Source organism: Pseudochaenichthys georgianus, chromosome 12 (assembly GCF_902827115.2).
Source record: "Pseudochaenichthys georgianus chromosome 12, fPseGeo1.2, whole genome shotgun sequence".
Classification (NCBI taxonomy): Eukaryota; Metazoa; Chordata; class Actinopteri; order Perciformes; family Channichthyidae; genus Pseudochaenichthys; species Pseudochaenichthys georgianus.
Genome location: NC_047514.1, coordinates 21,892,519 through 21,913,146, shown reverse-complemented (window position 1 = coordinate 21,913,146; position 20,628 = coordinate 21,892,519). Strand labels below are relative to the sequence as shown.

General features: G+C 43.1%; 1 protein-coding gene across 2 annotated transcripts in view; it reads left to right on the top strand.

The window, feature by feature from the left end:
• Positions 1–20,628, top strand: part of lhfpl2a (LHFPL tetraspan subfamily member 2a) — a 40,237-nt gene extending 19,609 nt beyond the window's left edge. Inside the window, exons 1-3 of one of the 2 annotated variants that reach the window (XM_034096172.2) lie at positions 7,907–8,002; positions 11,752–12,550; positions 19,472–20,628. In XM_034096172.2, the coding sequence (XP_033952063.1) occupies positions 12,130–12,550; positions 19,472–19,728 (678 nt within the window). In that variant the 5' untranslated portion in view covers positions 7,907–8,002; positions 11,752–12,129 and the 3' untranslated portion in view covers positions 19,729–20,628. Of the gene's footprint in view, positions 1–7,906; positions 8,003–11,751; positions 12,551–19,471 lie in introns of those variants that run through there. The other variant, XM_034096173.2, reaches the window with a different exon arrangement.

The following is a 20,628-nucleotide window of genomic DNA, read 5'->3' as shown; positions in this document are numbered from 1 at the left end:
TAGCTCCAATGGACACAATCCGGTCCCACAATCTTCACCTGTGTATCACCTCTCCATGCCTCAACAGCTCTACGTCAAATCTGACATCTCACCATATGCCGTTTCATGGAAACGCATCCCTCGCCATAAAACACGATGTCGCTATAACTCCTATGAAAATGTTCAAAAAGTGCTCAAACTTCACATGTGTGCTAACAGTCCAGCCGTGAAGACATCTACAGGACAGTTTTGAGATGTATTCAAATGGAACGATGCAGCCATCAACACATCTAAGCATATTATGGGGGTGTAATCAAATGCCGTTGGCATGGCGACAGATCATTCGCCATCAAGTTAGTTCAAAAGTTTGCAGTTCAAATATTCTGCTGCTTTTCCAAGCCTTTTTACTTTCTTTTCTTCTCTTATCACACATTCAAGCCCCCAGTGTTCATGTATCATTTCCATCTAAATTCTTCACTTTCTTTCTACACATTACATTTCAGCATAGCAGTTTAGCATCAGCTTTTCAGCCTAAAGCATTCCCACTAGCAATTTCTTCAGGAATTGCACTCTCTAGTTGGATCTGATGCTGGCCCTAGATTAAACTAATGGGATCATCAAATGTTTTACAATTTATCCTTAAGGGAAACATGAGTGTCTTGACTAAATGTTATGTTGATCCATCTAATTATTGGTGAGATATTTCAGTCTGTGATTAGTAACATTATATTATATCTTACATCACTAGCCTGGCAAAATCTGTTATCTACCACAGTTTTTAAGTTGAAACCCCCCGCAGTACTGTTTGTTTTCATGCAGAAACCAGTTCTTCTGTTTTGGTTTCCGAACAACAAACAGTAGTGACAGTTGCCCTGTTGCCATTGTTCCGTGTTATCTCTGTTTTGTTGCTGCTCCTCAGCCTCTTTAATTCTCGGCTCAAACGAGCAGGCATTGACATTCAACTGCTCAGAGATGCCATGCAGACTGAGTCAGACCAAATACAAAAAAACTCTCCTTTGTGGCACAAAACAATCTTTCAGAGTCTGCGGCGGTCCTGTTGGCCACCCACTCTGAGACCGCTGCGATGTGTCAGATGCTCTTTGTTTTCCATCACCCTCTTAACCCTCGTGCTGTGGGCCCGCCATGCGAGGGCTGTTATGGTCAACACGAGAAGATGAGGGATTGTTGACCCCCGCCTTCCTCCACAGAGGCACAGCTGAAGAATTACACCCCCCCCCCCCCCTTTCGCCTACTGCAGCGACTCCTGCTCCACCTCACCACTCAAACCAGACTGACACACAGTCACTCAGATCGTATAAGCAGATGTTGCCAGAGGGGAAACAGTTGACCAATCGCAGCGAGATCAAATAGAAGTGTGCATGTTTTGTGTGCCCAGGTTCACATGTGTGTTTTTATTATGTTCTACGCATGTATTTGGAATATAAAAAGACTCTTGGGAAAGGTGAAACTATTTTCTTTTCGCCTCACACGGCTTGTTTCTTGAACTTTCCCTCTCAGTCGGAGGTGTTATAAGGCCTCTGTGCCTCTGTTAGCTCCTCACCTCTCGCAGGTGTACTCCCTGCTGACCACAAGCCGTGGGATTGTTCCCCGCTCCGGTCTCTGCAGTGTTATTCATTTTCCCCTTCCTCTCTCTTTCCCACGCTCCTGTCTTGCTTCCCCCGGAGCTCCAGTGTTGGGATTTCCTCAGCTTCAACACATCTGTGTGTTTATGCTCCAGTGGTACTCCCCACAGAAAGTTCATAAATTAACAAATATGCCACGGAAATATCTCTCCCACACTAAGAGATGTACATCCACCTCTTTTGACAAGACTGCGATGGATAAAAATGATGTGGCGTGACCTCGCTGGGGAAATGTATCTGTCGGCTGTCATATTAAATAAATGGATCGATGTCAGATATATGAATGAGGTGTTGGCAGTGAAGATATTGTATAGCAGGAAATATGTCATGCAGCTTAACGAGAGGTGTCCTATCAGCAAGTGACTTTTAACACCTTCAATGTTTATGTTAGGATCATGAATGGAGATGGTACAGGGGCTGGATATTGTTATAGGACTGACCCAAATGTGGATGTTGCACATAGTATTGAAACTGACTTAAAACGATCTGGATTGAATCATCACTGAGACCATTTTTTGTACTGACAACATTTTTTATTTATTGCGAAGCTTTTGGGTTTTTTCCCATTCTAGTAGTTTGTTATATGTAAATGGCCTGCAAAGGCTACACTAAGATAAGATGGTACTTTATTGATCCCAATTTGGGCATTTTACAATAAAATAATACAAATCCTTGTGACAGCGGAGCTGCAGCAGTCTGTTGGAGAAGGAGCTCCGTTGTCTGTCCAGCTGCAGGTGGAGAGGATGGGTGGGGTTATCCATGATAGACAACAGCCTGCAGTGTCCTCCTCTCCACCACAGCTTCAAAGGGGTCCAGCTTGATGCCGATGACAGACCCAGCTTTCCTGATTAGTTTATTGATTCTGCTGGTGTCACCGGCTCTGATGCTGCCCCACTAGACGGCACCAAAGTTCTGTCTGAAACGTCTCCATTGGACTCCTTTGTCTACTTCTATAACACAGTGACATCACTATGTAAAACTCTCGCTTCTATTGGCTCGCGCTCCAACAATGCTTAGGGGTGGACCAATCACAACTGAGCCAGCCAGCTAACCAATCAGAGCAGACTGGGCTCTGGTTTCAGACGTAGGGTGAAAAGAGGTTCTGCAGCACAGGCAGTATGAGAAAAATAAAGAGCTTTTTGAACGTTAAAGCATCAAGACATGTCACAGTAGAGACACAACATACAAACATGAACCTGACCTGAGCATAATATGTCCTCTTTTAGTTTATGTATGATGCATGTTGTAGTAGAGTGGCCTGAGACTTAAAGTTTTCATTGACAATAAAGCTTCTGAATCTTGAATCTTAATATGGCTACTTGTTTAAGAGAGAATTAAACATAAGATGACCTTAGCTTCTTTTGATATGGAAAAAGTGATTCATTAGTAGAGAACACCCAGCCCTGCCCTGCTTGTGAGTTAGACGTTAAACATCTGCGTGCATGTGCCCGTTGATGGGCCTGAAGCAGCCGTGGCCTTGAAGTGGCCAGATGGTCGTAGCTGCTCCCAAACTGAGCTCAGGCTTCTCTGATTGCACGGAGAAACACATGTATAGCAGTGAAGACTCCCTTACATCCATTTGTCACTCAGGATCTGCTTTCAGACGGCATATTTGAAAGTTAAAACGGGTAGGCTATACTGTTTACATCCATATGTTACCACCAAGTGTGCTATCGGATGCTTGACTTGTCTAGACATTTTTTATTCACTCTAGAGAGTTTGGCTCTTTAGCTGGGGAGCTGCCATTATTATTATCCTTAAGTGGAAACTCCATAAGCTCTCATCAGGGCCAAATATCCATCTGTCCATCCCTCGTTTCCATCTCTTTCCACACTGAACCCTGCATAGCCTCTTCAGGGTGGCTGGAGTGATGTAACCCTCGAGCAGGCGCAGCTCCGATTAAAAACACGTGCAGATAAAAAACCTAATTTAGATATCTGAGGCACGTCCGGGAATCATGCGTCGACAGTGACACAAGCCAAACATTTGGTTTCTGTCGTATGAAATCACTTTCTTGTTGAGCTTGAATATCCAGCTTTCAGGTTTATAGACTTAAGAACACTTTTTGTTGTTGTAATGTTCATAACTATGTGTTATGGTATCACATGAAATCTACAGAAAGGACGGGGTCCTGACATATGCTGTCTGTACTGTACAGTTGTCAAGCTTACCCCATGTATAAATAACAATCTGTAAGTAGTGACATTTGTAAAGATCTTTGGAGCTTGCTGCTTTGCTCTGCGGTAATATAATATGATACGGCAACACAGAAACGGTGTGGAAAAGATCTTGAAACAGCTGGAAACGTGGAACCGACAAACTATCCAATGCTAATTTGTATTTAGATAAAATGTGATTTATTAGTGGATAAAGTTTTCATCACCTTTTTCCAAACCAATTAAGAATGTTGAAAAGCTTAAATACAACAACATTTTATGTGAAGTAGAGCTGCAAACGATTAGTCAATGAATTGCTCTGTTAATGAATTAAACAAAAAAATGTACAAGCAAAAAGTCATAAAATAAGTGTTTATAATATGAGAACTTGCAGCTGATCTCTTTGTTATATAACTGTTAGACCGACATAACAACACATTTGAAGATGTTATCTGGACAATTCTGGAAACTGGGATTGTTATTTGCAAACTTAATGTGAAGTAAACTAACTGGATTATGTCATTCTATGGTTTACTTTAAATGGTGTGTTTCAAGTAAGAAAATATTGTGAAACAATTGTCATGTTAATGCCACTCCATAAAACACTGTCATCCATATCTTAGCTAAATTGTCAGATGCTTTTCGTTTCCCTGACTTGTTATCTGACTGTTTTCAGCCGGCTTTGTTCCACTTTCTTTAGATCTACGAGATACTATTGATCAGAGTCTGACAGGGTAAGATGAATTACCAGCCAGACTCCACGAGTGCTCTGTCTAATCTGTATGACGGATGATGTAGCCTGGCGTGTAAACATACATATGTGTGGATGTGCTGAGGAGGACTTTCTCCGCTGTCTCCTCTGATCCTCTGCTCTTTGATGTGAGGGCCTGCAATGTGTCCGAGTTCCTTCAGCAACGTCGGCTTTCCATTAGCCTGTAAGATGGTATTTGGTCAGTCTCTGTCTGATCTGCATCTCCAACAACATGCATCTCCAACAACATGCTATCTGGAGACGAGCCGAGGTCCGCTCACAGGCAGGTTGACTTCTGAAACGACTAACAATATAAACAGGGAGCATTGTTAAGATATTTGAGAAGCAATTGACTGTTTGCTAAACATCTTCCTCCAACTGTGGTTGTCCCTTCTGCAACTAAGCTTGTTCAGCTTTGGATTCTTTGGAAGAGTCTTTTTTTCTTTTAGTTAAACCAACTTTCCGAAACCAGAAGAGCAAACAAAATGGCAAAGGTTTCAACTGTTTATCAGCTTGAAGTTCATAAGCTACGAATTACTGCTAACCAGTTAAGTATTTACAGTGATGATAATTAGTGGTCTCCAAGGCAGAGGAGCTGCAGGTCACGTCAAAATAGAAGGTTCGTGGTCCTGGATGGTAGCCTATTGTACAGTATGAATTAAGGTTAAAGTAAGCAGCTCTGCTCTTCATTGGATTTGTTAAAGGGAAGTTTACAGTGCAGCCGCGTTAGCCGCGTTAGCCACGTTAGCCACGTTAGTGCTATGTTTGTTAAGCCCCAAGCCAGTTTTTCAGGTCTCAGGCTCGAAAATGACATTCTCAGAACAAATGACTATATCTTCACTTCTACAACAAGTAAATTAATAATCTTTTTTCTCAAAGCAATGATAAACCTGAGTTGGATGTAGAAAAATCAGAATCAATATATAATTGTTTTATTTTAAATGAAATTCAGATTGAACATAGAAAAATGTAAATTATAATGGACTCTCCTCCACCTTGGCGTAGAAACAGCTCTTTATATCCGTTAGCATAGCTAGCTAACCAGATGCTAATAACAACATTCCACGTTACCGCTCACGCACTCACAAAATGTGCTCGTGCCACACACACAGACAGAGCCGACTTTGAATGAAACACAGAGACCCAGAAGTACTTGTACTGTACTGTATATCATATTATTTTCGATGGCTTTACTGTATAATCAGTATAACAGACAGGGCCGTCCCTGGCCAACATGAGGCCCCACGCAAAGTTATATGATGAGGCCCTCTGTTTCGCGAGCGCCACACTAATTGCAGCGCATAGGTGCGCCGCATTTTCGACTCAGTTGAGGCACCCTCCGCAAGATGAGGCCCCCTCCGCAAGGTGAGGCCCCACGCAGTCTGCATGATCGGCCTGTAGGAGGGACGGCCCTGATAACAGATGAACAGATCGGCACTGGGCTTTGTGGGAGGTCTTCAAGTAACAAACTGTTAATTGTCTGATTAATAGAGGCTATCTATCTGCTGAACATTGAAGAGTTAATCAAAGAGTTAATTCAGCTAACGTTAGCTTGATTGGCTAGCTAGCTCTACCTGAATAAAATCTGTTACTAACAGTTTGGCCAAATCAACAGTTGCTTGCTTTAATGGGGAGGTCTACTACAAAATATTGTGAATTTCGAGTTGTAAACTACTTGTGCTATGCAAGAAAGGTACCTTGACAAAGGTATCAAAGTAGAATTTTGGGAACGGTCCGTTGTTGTTATACTGGGAAAAGGCTTTTTAATGATAGTTTAGACATTTAATGGAGACTTTGTGTGACTTTTAAAATGGCCCATTAACTATTCCTATCCAATTCACAACTGTGTGAGGATAGGTCACCAGGATTTATTGGAAATGGGTCGAAGGAGAGTTTTAATTAGGTTTAGAATATGCATCTGGGTTGAAAGGAACTGTTTTCCGACTGTTTTGTCTTGAACTTCCATTCAAACTGATAAGAAAGACTTCTTCCGCAGCTTTCCACGCTGCTTTCAAGTGATTTGGCCTATCAGCTTCCCTTCCTGCTTGAGCCGGCCTCTTTTTCCGTTCTCATATGGAACTCATTTGTCTCCCCTGTGTGAGGGAATACAAAAGTCAGACGGACACTGTAGCTGACTGCAGTGTTGGCTAAACGCACCCCAGTGCTGCTGTAAGCAATCCTGGGACACTTTGCTCCCATCAGCCAGAGAGTGATCCATTATTCAGACAGTGAATCATCCGCCCTATCAGTCAGATAACTGGTCATCCAGGCAGCTATCTAATCTGTCAGATACTTGTTGTTAACTGAAGAAGAAGGGACCAGATGTAGCCTATGTTGTTCTTGCATTTACTATAAGTGGAATTTTCATCAACTTGTAGGGAAGTTGTAGGCTCACTTTTTTTCACTTGTTCAAACTCTTGCCATGTACGTATGTGTTTTCTTTATGCAGACTATAGGTAGTAAAAATATTACTATAGTGTAGGCTATAAAGAAGTGAATTCTCTGCGAAAGTGCCAAAAACTATAGCTAATGCAATGGCGATTTTAGGCTGCTTCAAAAGAGGAGTGACATTCAATAAAATGCATAACTTTACAACAAACATGTTTACTGTTTGGCACAACATGTTCATGGGGGAATTTTGTTATATGACTTACCGTTTTATTTTCAAGTTAAGGCTTAAAGCTAAAAAATGTAGCTGCCTTTGAGTGACAGGTTGGTGCTGTTCTAAGTTGAAAGCATTTCAAATAAATGTATTAGAGTTAAAGTAGAAGATTGTATTCGAGATCACAGCTAACTAAGTAAAGTACCTACAAATTCAGTACTTCAACAAATAATACAAACCACTATTGGTATAGCATACTTCTAAACATATTTTAAGGTATGCACAAAATAGAAATAGCAATAGTATGCATTTCAAGTATACTAAATGACACATAACTGTGATATGAAGTGTACTTAATCTACTTTTAAATACACTTTTATAAACTAAAATGACGGCCAATTAAGTCTGACAATTCTAAAGCTAGTCCACACAGAAAGTGACAAACGGTGTACATATTTGCAGACTTAACCTTGTGTACTTGAGGTTTTTTTGTAGAGGAAGTGGAAACGTACTTCTCATTTAGGCTGATAATAGGAGGTTGGTCTAGGCTGATTGAAAGTGTGCAGAGAGCAATGAAACAAAGCACGAAGGAAGGTGAGAGAGAGGAGAGACCCTCTGCAGCCACAGCTCGTGTTATTTTAACCCAGATTCACCACTGAAATATGGCCACCATGTGGACCCTCTCAAGAAGTGTGGCTCCAGTATCGGGCGCAGCCAATGAGAGCAGAGGTGGGAGGAGGGACGTGGGGAGGGTCTGGGAGTCTAGAGTCAGAGAGAGAGTAAGGCATTAAAGTGTGTGAGCAGAGGAGGAGAGTCAGGGCAGAGACGCTGCATCTCCAGAAGAGCTGGACTCACGGACCAATGGAGACAGGTTTGTCTGATTTCCTTAATGACCCTGCTTTAGTTTGGTCATTTCACAAACTGAGAGGTGACAACTTCAGTCAATTATTCTGTCATTAGGACTCGTGGCTGATGTGATGGTGTGTAAATATTGAAGTTTAGGTTTCAATCCCAGGCGCCTGGATGCTGAGCAGATGTGCAGAAGTGTTAGGAAAAGCTGGCTCCTTAGCAGTGGAAACCCTGACTATGGTCTCCTTTTGTTATTGGCTGCAATTTTCCTGAAATAATAGACTTTCTTTGTCTCGCGCAACACGTACACTCCAGAGCTAAGACATGACTAAATCAGACTGATGCCTAAAGTAAGAAATGCTGCCTTGCTTGCCTTGACTTATATCTTCAGAGCCATTATTTGTAAAGAAAGTGTGTCCTGACTAGTATTTGAGGTCCTCTGTGACCAATCATCCCCTGCATTCCCTTTCAGTAGCTGCAGGGGCTTCTCATTCAAACAGATCCTCACAGATTATAAGCGCTGCCTTTGTTTTAAAATTGCTTTGCCGTTGGGTCGCATCAGGCAAGAGAGTCATGGGCTGGACTTGCAAGAAAATCAAAGCGGCATCCTTCTGAGTTTGTCCGTGGGTAATATTTAACCGAAGGAGTTGTAGATCCTTTTGATTGCAACAGGTTGCTGAACCTTAGCTGAAGAGGTCTCTCCTCTCAGCATGTAAACCCTACATTAACCCCTCATCCAGCTCTAAACAAACACTCTCCATGGCGACGCGTCACTCCAGTCGTGGCATGCCCATAGATATGTAGATTGTTTCCGGTCAGTGGCAGCGTGGAAAGGCGTGTCCTGCTGTTTTGTGGCTGTGATAAGAGAAAGGCTGAGTGGACACTTTGAAACGGAGGTGGAGAAGCAGCATGGCTGGAAGGATAACAATGTCCACTGAATTGCCGTCTGATCCAACACAGTCCAGTTTCAAAATATCCCAAGACATATTTGACGGACAGAATGACATTTTGTGAAGACATTATTCCCCAGACCTTCTTATTGCCCCAATGAGGTTTTGCCTTTTTAATGATATGTCTTTACAATTATTTGATAGATTACAAGGACATTTGGTGCAGATATTCGTGGTTTCCATAGGATGAACCCTTCCAACTTTGGTGGTCTTCTGACTTGTCCTACAGCGTCTTCATGAGCTTTTAAAGGCAATAGTCTCCACAAAAATGGGATTGTTTGTTGTGAAATTTGGAACAGACATTCATTCCACCCTCGGGATGAATGGTAATAACTTTGATGATCCCCTCAATATTCAGGAGACCCAACTTTTGAAATTTGAATACTTTGTTTTATGACCAAATACCTACAACCAATGACATTCCAATGAGCCTCAGATGATACATTTTGAGCATGTTAGCTTCCCGACAAAGCCTTTTGTTCATGTTGGTGTTAATGCTGTTCCTCTGGGACCAATCTGACGTCTTTAACGAACCATTTAAGTTAAACATAAATTTGTTTTATTGAGGTCTCACTGTGGAGAAGTTTCCTTCCTTCTCACTCTTTGGGGGGCATGTTTCAGATGGCAGGGAGTCTTGTAAGTGTGTGCGGGCATGGGGGATTAGCGTTGGGGGTCAGCGGGGTGCTGGGTGCAGACTGAAGCTTGTAAACCCTTCTGTGTGTGTAAACCGAGCCTCAAATAATCCTAGGTCTCCCCCCTGGTTACTCTGGGACTATAAAGGACATCGTAAATCCTCCTCGTGCCTACCAGGCTTCATTCTATCTTGGGAAACGTCTGTTCATGATAACTTCTCAAATCTGTCTGGGAACAGTGAGCGGACGTCTGGCCGTTCGTAGTGACAAATGCAAGGTACATGAATAGAACCAGACTTGTTTTAGATCTACTTACCCACATGCAGTGACAGCTTTAGACAAATTGAAAGCCACTAGTGGGTACTATGTAACTGCCAGGAATTTTCAAAGGTTAAGTGTCCAGGTCTTCAAACGTCCATATATCCCCAGCTGGTTCAAATTGCTTTAGTTCCAAAGTGTTTTCAAACAATATTTATGTCAGTAAGGATTTAGTATTTGCAACCGGCCAGCAAAATGTTTGACCCTCAAACTAACGACTGCCCGTTTGTCTTAAATCCGAACGTCAAACATGAGTCACGTCAAAGGACCTCTGGGACTTATCTGTCAACGGGAGAGAGTGTGTGAGTGGGAAGAGTTTGAAACAAGTCCAGCGAGTGTTTGTGAGGCGGCATCTGTTACTGCATCTGTTCATAGTGAGGCAACACATTTTTAAAAACTGACTTTGTTGAAAATCTGTAAGTCTGTGCCTGTTCCTATGATCTCATCTGTTTTACACAGTCCAAACACCGTTGACGATAGCTCAAACACACGCACACACACACACACACACGCACGCACACTAAGGCCTGGAAATGAAGGGAACCGTTGTTGATATCTCTACAGGATGACAAAGATCAAAGTTTGTGTAATGCTCTTACTCACACACTTGCTGGGATGTGACCACAAGGGACGACCGTGGGCCCCGTGACCCTCGCAGTAAGGGCGGACAATGTGGGGGTCTGAGTGATGGAAACCTCGCAGTGCGGGCGGCACACGTGTCAACAGCGGCCCCCGGATCCCTTTGCCAAACCCTGCTGGAGAATGACTAACAGACTCCCAAGAGGCGGCAGAGAAAAGAAAGGAAAGGAACAACTGTCAGCTCTGGCTCAGGCCTTTATTTATAACATGAGCACAAAGGCCTGTACAAGGCTCTCCAACGTCTGTGTTGGAGTGCATGTGCTGCTCATATTTGTGTATGTGTATCATAGATCAAATCTCCATCTTTTAAATATAACTTTAATAGAAAACGTTTTTATCTCTTGAGATCTAACAGAAACCCTAAGGGCATTAGATGGGGTCGATGGAAAGGCACTTTATTTTTGTTTCATTTTACTGGAAAAAGTATGTTTTTTATAATGCAAAACTTTTTCTGGCGATGGTTCTGGATTAACTTAATCAAACAAAAATCTCATTCATGGAGTAAATAGAAGGCAAATGATTCTTGTGCTATTGTTTTTAATGTTTTACACGTAGTAATATGTATTAAGTATGTCTCAAATGTGGCTGCTTAGTGTGTCTGTTCATGGTGGACGATGTGGGCTTTTAATGAAGCGACACCCGGCTCCCTCATTGTGCTGTGATGTCCCTGACTCAGCACAGCAGCCAGTTTGATGTCGCTGAGGTTATCACCCGTCATGTGACAGCCGCTGTGTTATCTACTGCTGACTGACCCCGGGTCAGCTGTGTGGGCTGCTTGATGAGAGGCCTCGGGTTGTTTTTCTCTCTGTCTGCATCCGCTTCTCATCCCGCTGCTTCCACGTCTATTTTAACCCTCCCCCTCCACGACAGGCATACTGTTTTTCTAGTTTTCATCTATGCAGCCTCGGTCATGACGATCCGCTGGGAGCAGAGAACACGACAAGTGCCCTGATCACAAACCCTTTAACATAAACACAGTGAAAACAGAAGAGGCCCACTTCAAATGACCACGTACCCACACAACTCATTACACTGATGATCTACACCAGAGGCCCTCCTCCTCCTCCTCACTCTCCTCTTTCTGCTTCTCCACATATGACAGGGGAGAAACAGGAGATCTGCACTTCCTCAAATAAAACAACATTTACTTAGAGTTTCCTTTGTACATGCAATTACATTGTATACATGCAATTAAATCACTCAGTGTTCTGCGTCTCTGTTTCATCTCTTAGGTGTGTCTGATGTGACGCCAGCGGGCTGGCTCAGGGAACACAACTTCAATACAATGTAGACACCAACAAGCAGACAGAATAACAGTCTGAACACCGAGCCAACAGAAGGAGGTTGAGTTCAAGGAGGAGGAATAACAGCTGTGTCGAAGCAGAAGATAAGAAGAGAAGGAGAGGGAAGCAGCAGACTGTGAATCATTGACTTGGACCTTTTGAGTGCAGCGGTGTCACCGACTCCTTCCTGTGAAGTGTTCACTCGCACTCAGATCTTCACCGGAGAAGGATCACAACCTCAGCTCTCGTCTTTGAGCGCCTCTCGCCCCTCTCTCCCACCTCTCTGCTGAGTAGTAGTCTGAACAGAGGGAGACTCCAGCCGTCAGCATGTGCCATGTCATCGTCACCTGCCGCTCCATGCTGTGGACTCTGCTGAGTATCGTGGCCGCGTTCGGAGAGCTCATCGCCTTCATGAGCACTGACTGGCTGGTGGGATTCCCCCGAACCCCCGATGCGGTCTACGGCCCCCATGGGGCCACCACAGCCGGAGAAGCCTACAGGCCCACTTTAGGCATCTACGGCCGCTGTATAAAACTGCCCCACCTGAGGCGTGGAATACTGTGCGGACCCTACGCCATACACTTTGGGGAGATTGCCAGCGGGTTCTGGCAGGCTACTTCTATCTTCCTGGCTGCAGGGATCCTGCTGCTGTGTGCCGTGGCCTTCATCTCAGTCTTCACCATGTGCTTCCAGAGCATCATGAAGAAGAGCATCTTCAACGTGTGTGGACTGCTGCAGGGGATCGCAGGTGAGCACATGACATGTCGTTTTTAAAGTGAATGTATATCCAAAGCTTCCTGCCTGCAGAAGAGATCAAACACTCCCTTTTGAGAATTTGTATTTCTGTTTCAATATCAAAGGTTCAGAGGCATCAGACATCAGGTTGTCGTTACACTTAATCAGAACCGTTTGTTGTACGGGTGAAGAGCTTCAAAAACCCACTCTTGATGATGTTCCCGTGTCTAAAGATATCGGTTACCTATTGCTATTGTCCATCTGACCTTCTTACTCAAAGATGTGCATGCGTTTTGCACAGTGACGGGCCATTTCATATGTGCATTGCAAAGACGCATCCCATGCACCCGTATCTGCTTGATCTCAAAGTCCGATTTAGAAAATACATTGTGCTAATGATGATGCAGCCAAAAAAAGGCCCTTAAAATGTCTGTAGCTGATCTTAAAATGTCCCTTTTAGAATTATATTTGAATTCAAGTGGCAATACACTTTATAAATGTAGATCCAGGAGGTTAAACAATAGCAAAGAGAAAAGTAAGAATGCTTTTGCGATCCGCCCCTCTCTGAACTGATCTTCCAGTCATCTGAAAGCTAACGTTTGTCAGGCCTCTAATTGTTTCTCTTCATTCCTGTGGCGTCCAGCGTTCATCAAGGTAAATGAAAAGCTCTACTTTCAGCTCAACACAGTCATTACGAGCGCCACAGCTCCCACCACCAGAATGATGTGTTTGATTTGTGTGGAGCCTTATGTGAACTTTACCCGAGCAGTCAGAAGTTTAAAACCCACGGTGGCTTGTTTCCACCCTCAGAGCCGTCACAGGAGCGACTGCCACCCACATATTTACTCGATACCGTCAGCTGCATATTCAGATTCTTCATTGGCCTACAAAAGGAGTTGACTGCGCATGCGTATCTCTGTTGGTGTGAGAAGGATGTGTATCCATGGCTGTGTGTTCAAGGCCAAATCTCATGACACTTTGACTCAGTGTGGTGAGTTATGAAAGGGAGGAGGCCATGAGATCATGCTGGCTGAACCTCCTCTTCCTTTCACAGACTTTAACTCTGGCCTCTGTGGTGATTATGGCTGTCCTCCCCCACAGTTGTTTATTTGGTGCCTGCCCAAACAGAAAAAGGTGGGCGTGTTGTGAAGGACATGCCAAGCTGTAAACCCAGCTCTGAGCCGGCCTGCTGACCTGAGAGACTGCTTAGAAGTCTAAAGGGAACCATGAAAGACCTCTGGAAGGCTCATGTGAGAATTAATCGGGGCACAAATGGCCATTGTCTTCGGTTACATTTTCTTCACATATCTGGCTGTAGCTGCATTAGTTACATGTAGGATTGAGCAATATGACAATACTATTGCAATACAATGTTTGGCCTTCAGCCATTGATACCAAGGTTACTAGCCCTGTAATACTTGAAGGTAATCATGGGCAATGTTGCAAATCCGTTTTGTGTGTGTACTCATTTGCCTAGACACACGGGGAACTATGAGTTCTCTGAACATTTTGTCACGACAGTCAGGACTGTTTTTGTGGCTGGGAGTCTGGGTTTCTTCCTGGATTTATTGTAACAGTGTGAGTGCAAGCTGAGCAGCTCTTCTTTTACAAGCAATTTTCTAAACCAGAGCCAACTTTCAAGCCTCCAGCGAGGCAAGCAGTTGTTCCTACTCAACAGATTTTGGTGGAGTATTAAGTAAGCTGAACACTTACTTTTGCCTTTTGCCTTCATAGTTACTTTTGATACATCTGTACAAAGTGAGGCATCTACCTTTCTCATCATCTGAAACATTTTTCTTACATGTTTAATCGGCAGCTTTTGACTTTAAAAAATATTTAACATCAGCAAACTACTGTACTTTATAATCCATAATTAATACTCATACTTTTTTACTTGATGTGTTTTTGGTCTCGGAATAGAAAACAAAACCAGATTCCAATATAGTTCTGACTGGATAGAATCCCGATGGCATGAGGAGCGTTTAGCTTTTTAGAAATGGTGTCTGTTTATAGACACATCAACACAATACAGAAATAGTGTTACTCAACCTGTAAAGCCCTCTGTTTACATATCTATATAAAGCACCGGGAGTCTGGCTAAGGTAATGAAAGTGGGGAAATGCACCGCTGAGTCTCATTGTGGAGAGGATGAGGATGAGGAAGAGGAAAGGGGGCGAGAGGGGCTTCAAACAGACATTGAGGAGTCGGGAGGGTTCCCTTTGTGCCTGCTAGGCTAAAGGCAGACAACCTTTTACTCATTCCAACGGCAGGACGAGATAAGAGCCAGAACCTGTTCACCTTCTCCAACGTCAGTCGGTTCATGAGAGGCCTCGACGTGTCGTTTTGTGAGCCCTGCGAAGGATATCACTTTGAATGATATCCACCACACTGACTCTCTGCTAATCACTATTTCCACTACTCGTGCCGACCCTCCGGTAATGAGAAAACCGAAGCCAGACGGCAGATGTTTGGGGAAGAGATTGACCTCAGATGGGAAGATTGTGATGCCGTTGCCAGAGATGGTCACGTCATTGCACTTGAGTCTCCAAAGCCTATTAAACTAATCTTCTCACAGACTGATGTCACTTGTACTTCTGACTCGTTTGTCCCCTACGACACTCTCCCTGCTGGACACAGCGTCTCGGGTGCCATTCCACTGACTCAGTTTCAGGTGGTTTTAAGATTCCAGCTGAAGGTAAATCCATTCCTTTTGCTTTACATAATCGAATGGATAAAACAGACGGTCTCTTTTGCTGAGGGTCAGTCTGGTACACTTTTGTATCCTGCAGCGCACACTTGGAAATCCCCCTTAATACTTCTTGTACCCTTTAAGTGAATTCTCTGTACGTGTTTATTTAATCACCGTCGTCACTCGCGTCGAACTTCAGCCAAAAAGGATTAGAGACAAGACGGCAAACAAAGTTGGCCGTAAAACTGTCTCCAGTTCTTGTTGCGTTGGGTGTCGAATGCTTTTATTACCTGCTGTAAAGTTTCCTTCCAGCCGTGAGTCAAACCTCATCACAGGTTTCACCGTAGACCGTGACTCAGCCCGGGCTGGAACTGAGGGAAACGAAACCAATGTTTTACAGGAGTGACGACGATTCTTACATAAGATAGTGTTGCTCAAAAGAATAAAGCTATGGCTGATTAGACATGGGAGTCACATGCATGCAATAGCTTGTACTGGATATCTGTGTGTTCGCAGAGGATGTGGGGTTGTTTCATCATCACTAATCAATTGAAACGTAAATGGTCCATAAAAGGAAAGCTTTTGGGATTTTTCCACGGCAGCATTTACGGTCAAAGATCTCAACAGCTAGCATTTACAACCAATAAACCATTATTCAATTGTGACACTTAAATCAAACACCCTAAGCCCACTGTGCATTTCCTGCTCAGCCGCCACAGAAGGAGACTAGCTGCTGAAGGTAAAGAAGCCTTTAGAAGCTAAAGGGTACGGTATTTAACTGTTGAGACCAAAAACAGAGCTCCAAGAGAAGGACAATGACAGAGAAACACTCCTTTTCAAAAACAGAACTTTTTGCCTCAACAACTTGGTCTAAATAAAGCAAGTAACTCCTGCTGTATCCTCCTGATCTCAACAATCAACTTCTAAATCTCAGTTAAAGTATGACGTGATTAGGGCTGCACGATATTGGAAAAAACTGACATTGCGATATTGTCTTCCCCGGCGAGATATATTGCGATATGAAAAAATACAGGAATTGAAGAAAAGACCGTTTTTTTTGTCCACAAACCATCCTTTCTTGAACTTTAATGCTATACAATTATTATTGTATTTTTTGAACTATTTAACCGGATGAAGGATTTTAGTCACGGACATCTGGATCTTAAATTATCAGAGCAACAAGCTGAGCTAGCTCGGTTATCCTGCTGCAATCTGATCAAGAATGGTTGTGATTGGTGGTTTGCTGTCACTCACTCAAGTACACCTGACGTGAGAGCCGCACGAGTTTTCCTTTTGTAGCAAGCAGCAAAATAATTGTAACATGACGTGTTTGAGTTCATTTGCCTACTTAATATCACACGTCCTGTGATGTCAATATCGCGCATGCGCATAACGCGATTATCGTCACGACACGATGTATCGTTCAGCCCTAGACGTGATGCTTAAATTCAAGCCAGTGTCTAAACTTTGAACCTGAAATAAATGTCCATCATTAGAGACTTATTCTTCGTTTAGAATCACTTTTTTGATTTCACAGTATTTAGATTAAAGTTTACATCACTTGTCCAATCAGGAAACAGTATATCATGAAGTGAACCCCTTTATCTGCAGACAAGTTCTATTCTTGAAATGCAATAGTGTATTATATAGTTTGTTACAAAGGCTAAAGTCACTGTGTTCCCTCAAGAGGAAGTTTCTGGTTTCAGACAGAGGGTGAAAAGAGGTGCTGCAGCACAGGCAGTATGAGAAACATAAAGACCATTTTGAAAACTAAAGTATGGAGACATGTCCCAGTAAAGTCACAAAATACAGTTTGAACCTGAACATGAGCAAAACAGAGCCCCTTTAAAACGTTTTTTTTTTTTATTAAGTCATTTTTCACACAAAATACAAAACGGTTGATAAGTCTAGCTTTCTTAAATTCGACTTTTTCTACTGTACTTGTACTTTTTGAACTAAACCAAATAATGATGAAATCGTTGCCAGTACTTCCCTTTGCCCCCGCCCCGTCTCTTCTGCTTATTTTCTCTTCCTTTGGATCCCAGAGCTTCTTTTTTCCTGGAAAGAAAAAGATGGTCCTGATTTCCTGGAGCTGAGTGCAGACCTGCTGTGCTATATTACAGGGTGGAGGCTGTGGGAGCAGAGGTTAGAAAGGGGGAGGAAGGGGAGGAGAAGGGGGGGTGGTCTTTGGTGGCAGCTATCAGACATGGATTGATGGTGGAGAAGTGACAGTTTGGAAGTTAAGGGAGACAAGAGCCAGTGCAGAGAGAATAGTGAGGGTGGAGTGCGGTGGGATATTAGGTTAGAAGGTCCAGCTTGTGTGTGTGTGTGTGTGGGGTGTGTGTGTGTGTGTGTGTGTGTGTGTGTGTGTGTGTGTGTGTGTGTGTGTGTGTGTGTGTGGAGTTGAGAATTAAAACCATACCTTCAATCCATCACTGGAGCTGGTCTGGACATCAGGGCAACATGTGGAAAGAATTTATGACCTAGTTTTAATTTACTTGTTTCATACGATATTGGGCGCTTTAAGAGGGAGAAGAAAGGAAGGAGAGGGAGATTAGGAGGGAGTAAAAGAAGAGGGAGACAGTGTTACCTCCACATTTGTTTTTATGTAGCAGAGCAGCGAGAACTGCTCATCAAAGGAGAGTTTAACGACTAGAAAATCTCATTCCCTGACTGCTTCATTTATTGTCTATAATTACATTATTGTAAATGTTTCCTCCTGAGCTCTGATTGGTGGAAGGCCCCTTGTCTGGTCAGCTGACTGATCAACTGCAGAGCCGAAACCTCATGATTTAAATTAATGTATGAAAGAAGGTTGTTTTTTTGTGTATTTATAATCAGCTGCATCTATAAGATATGGAAGCCTGTTTGCGCCACGGGAAAAATAAATGAAAGTCAATATATTGACTTAGCTATCTCAATATATTGAGTTATACATTTTTTTTTTATTTAAACAATTATGTCAAATACAGAATAAGGCACATAGACATCAATGTTCATCATATAAGCGGTACAACTTTATATTAAGGTACACAAATTAATCATCAACTAGTTGTTAATTAACATGCATATAAGCAGTATATTGGCAATTTATTAGTCATTATAAAACACTTGTGTCATCACTTTAATATTAAAACTTGTAATTATTATATTTTAATAAATTGTAGAGGGATCAATAATGTTTCATCTTAATCTTAAACCTCGCAGCTCAATTATGGAGCTGATTATATTTAGTATTTTTAAACTTAATCTGCAAGTACCTTAAATTGTAAAGAGGAGTTGAACTACCTTAAAGTAACGAAAAAAATGTGCTGTACTTAGTTACTTTTCCACCACTGTTTTTTCCGGTGTCGTATAAAGCTGTTGAGGATAAGTCACGGCGGTAGAAGTGGGTCACAGTAAGACAGGAAGTGACCTCATCCTTCCACTGAGACGCAGGACACCGGGGGTCAGCCGGTGGCGGGAAAACCCTTCAGGTCCCTCCTTCCTGTTGTTCTCCTCACTCTGACGGGCAGGAGGGTCTAGACCCAGGTCTCTACTTCCTGCCTCGGCAGCTGCCGGTCCGGAGGTCTTGTTGTGATTAACTTCACTCACATGTAAGGCCGATGCAGGAAATCACTTCTGCTTGGTGCAACATTTGTCTTGTCCTAGTGGGATGCTTCGGATGCTACGATGGCACTGATGGCAGGAAGTGTCTTCTTACCAGAGAGGGGTGATGGTTAGGAAAGATAATGATAATTATAGATAATGCTGGATTCATTCAGAAACTGGAGCACTTTTGATCTACTGTGGGGTTTTGCCCTAGAGATGTTGATGTTGGTCGGTTCTATCAGGTATTTTGGTTCAAAGGAAGGTGAAGGTAGTCTGTTTTTAAATGTAGGTTTTCAAGCTTTGAAGCACAAGTCTGACATTAATTATGAATGTGGAGAAAACATCATAGTGCCTTTTTTTTCAAACTGTCTGGATACACCAAACTAACTAACTACAATTTAAGTTAAACACCTTGTTATGGTTTATTGCCTTAAAGAGGCCTTGCTTTTAGAAGGTGGCACTTTAAACTAGTTGTCAAAAACGGAGTTTGACAAACAATCTTAATTCCAGGTCAATGAAAAGAAAAGCCAGTAAGTGGGTGTGAGTAAATATTTCCACGGTCAAGAATTTACTTTCGCGCTCACCAGTACGTTGGTACTCAACAGTCTTATTGTCTATCAGTTAACACACCCTGTCATGTTTCCCTTCCTGCAGGTCTGTTTCTGATCCTGGGGCTGATGCTGTACCCCGCTGGCTGGGGTTCAGACAAGGTGCAGCTGTACTGCGGGGCCGACGCGGCTCCGTACCGGGCCGGGCTGTGCTCCATGGGCTGGGCCTTCTACACCGCCATGGGGGGGACCGTGCTCACATTCCTCTGCGCCGTGTTCTCCGCACAGGCCGAGATCGCCACGTCCAGCGACAAGGTCCAGGAGGAGATCGAGGAGGGCAAGAGCCTCATCTGCCTCCTCTGAAGCCCAGATACTTTTGTCCTGTTGGGAAATGAAGAAGAAGAGGCGAGAGACACCTGCCCTCCTGTAGTTTCTCAAAACACTGGCCTGTGACATGGAGGCCCCTGCGTTGTTACCACTAGACCGGACTCTGTTTTGTGATTATGTACGAGGAATCTACAAGTGCCAAGTTTTTTTTCTCAGTGTTTGTCTTTCAGCCACTAAAGATGCTGCGTCTGTCTTTGTATTCGTGTTTAGCCGTGTGGACGCCCAGGGAGGCTTTGTCTGTCTCCACACGCTCTGTAAATAAGTGTGATTATATATATTTTGTACATAGTAATGATCGCAGAATGATTGGTCAGCTTGATCCAGGCTGGGCTGATGATGACACTCTTGCCTAAAAAAGAAACACAGCCTGCAAAACCTGGATGTGTAAACTGTGTGTGAGTATTAACTCAACAAGGGAACCACTACTCAGTCAGAATAAACTACTCGCCGAATAAATGGCTTCAGCTCAGAGTGGATGTCCTGTAAAGCTTCCAGAATGTACTGTTATTTGAATGATAAATGTGTTTCAGAATCAGAATACCTTTATTAGTCCCACAGAGACCCTTGAAATGTATCGATGGAAGTTCTTTTTCACACAGACTGCACAAGGACGGGCAGAGGAAGCTCTCGGGTCCATTTTGTTTGTCCTCTATTCTGCAAAACCCTGACAATGAAGTGAGCGTTATCTTTGCCTGAGCTAAAAGTAGACTTGTGAAGGGTCTGTGTCTGCTCCTCTTTCAGGAGACAACTTGGACATGAATGATGAGGACACACATGAAGTATTGCTGTTAGTAATGTCTGGTTTCAGGGAGTCGTAGATAGTGTCCTATCTGTTCCCATTTGTTTCTGCCAAACGAATAAAGAGAAGGGAGACAA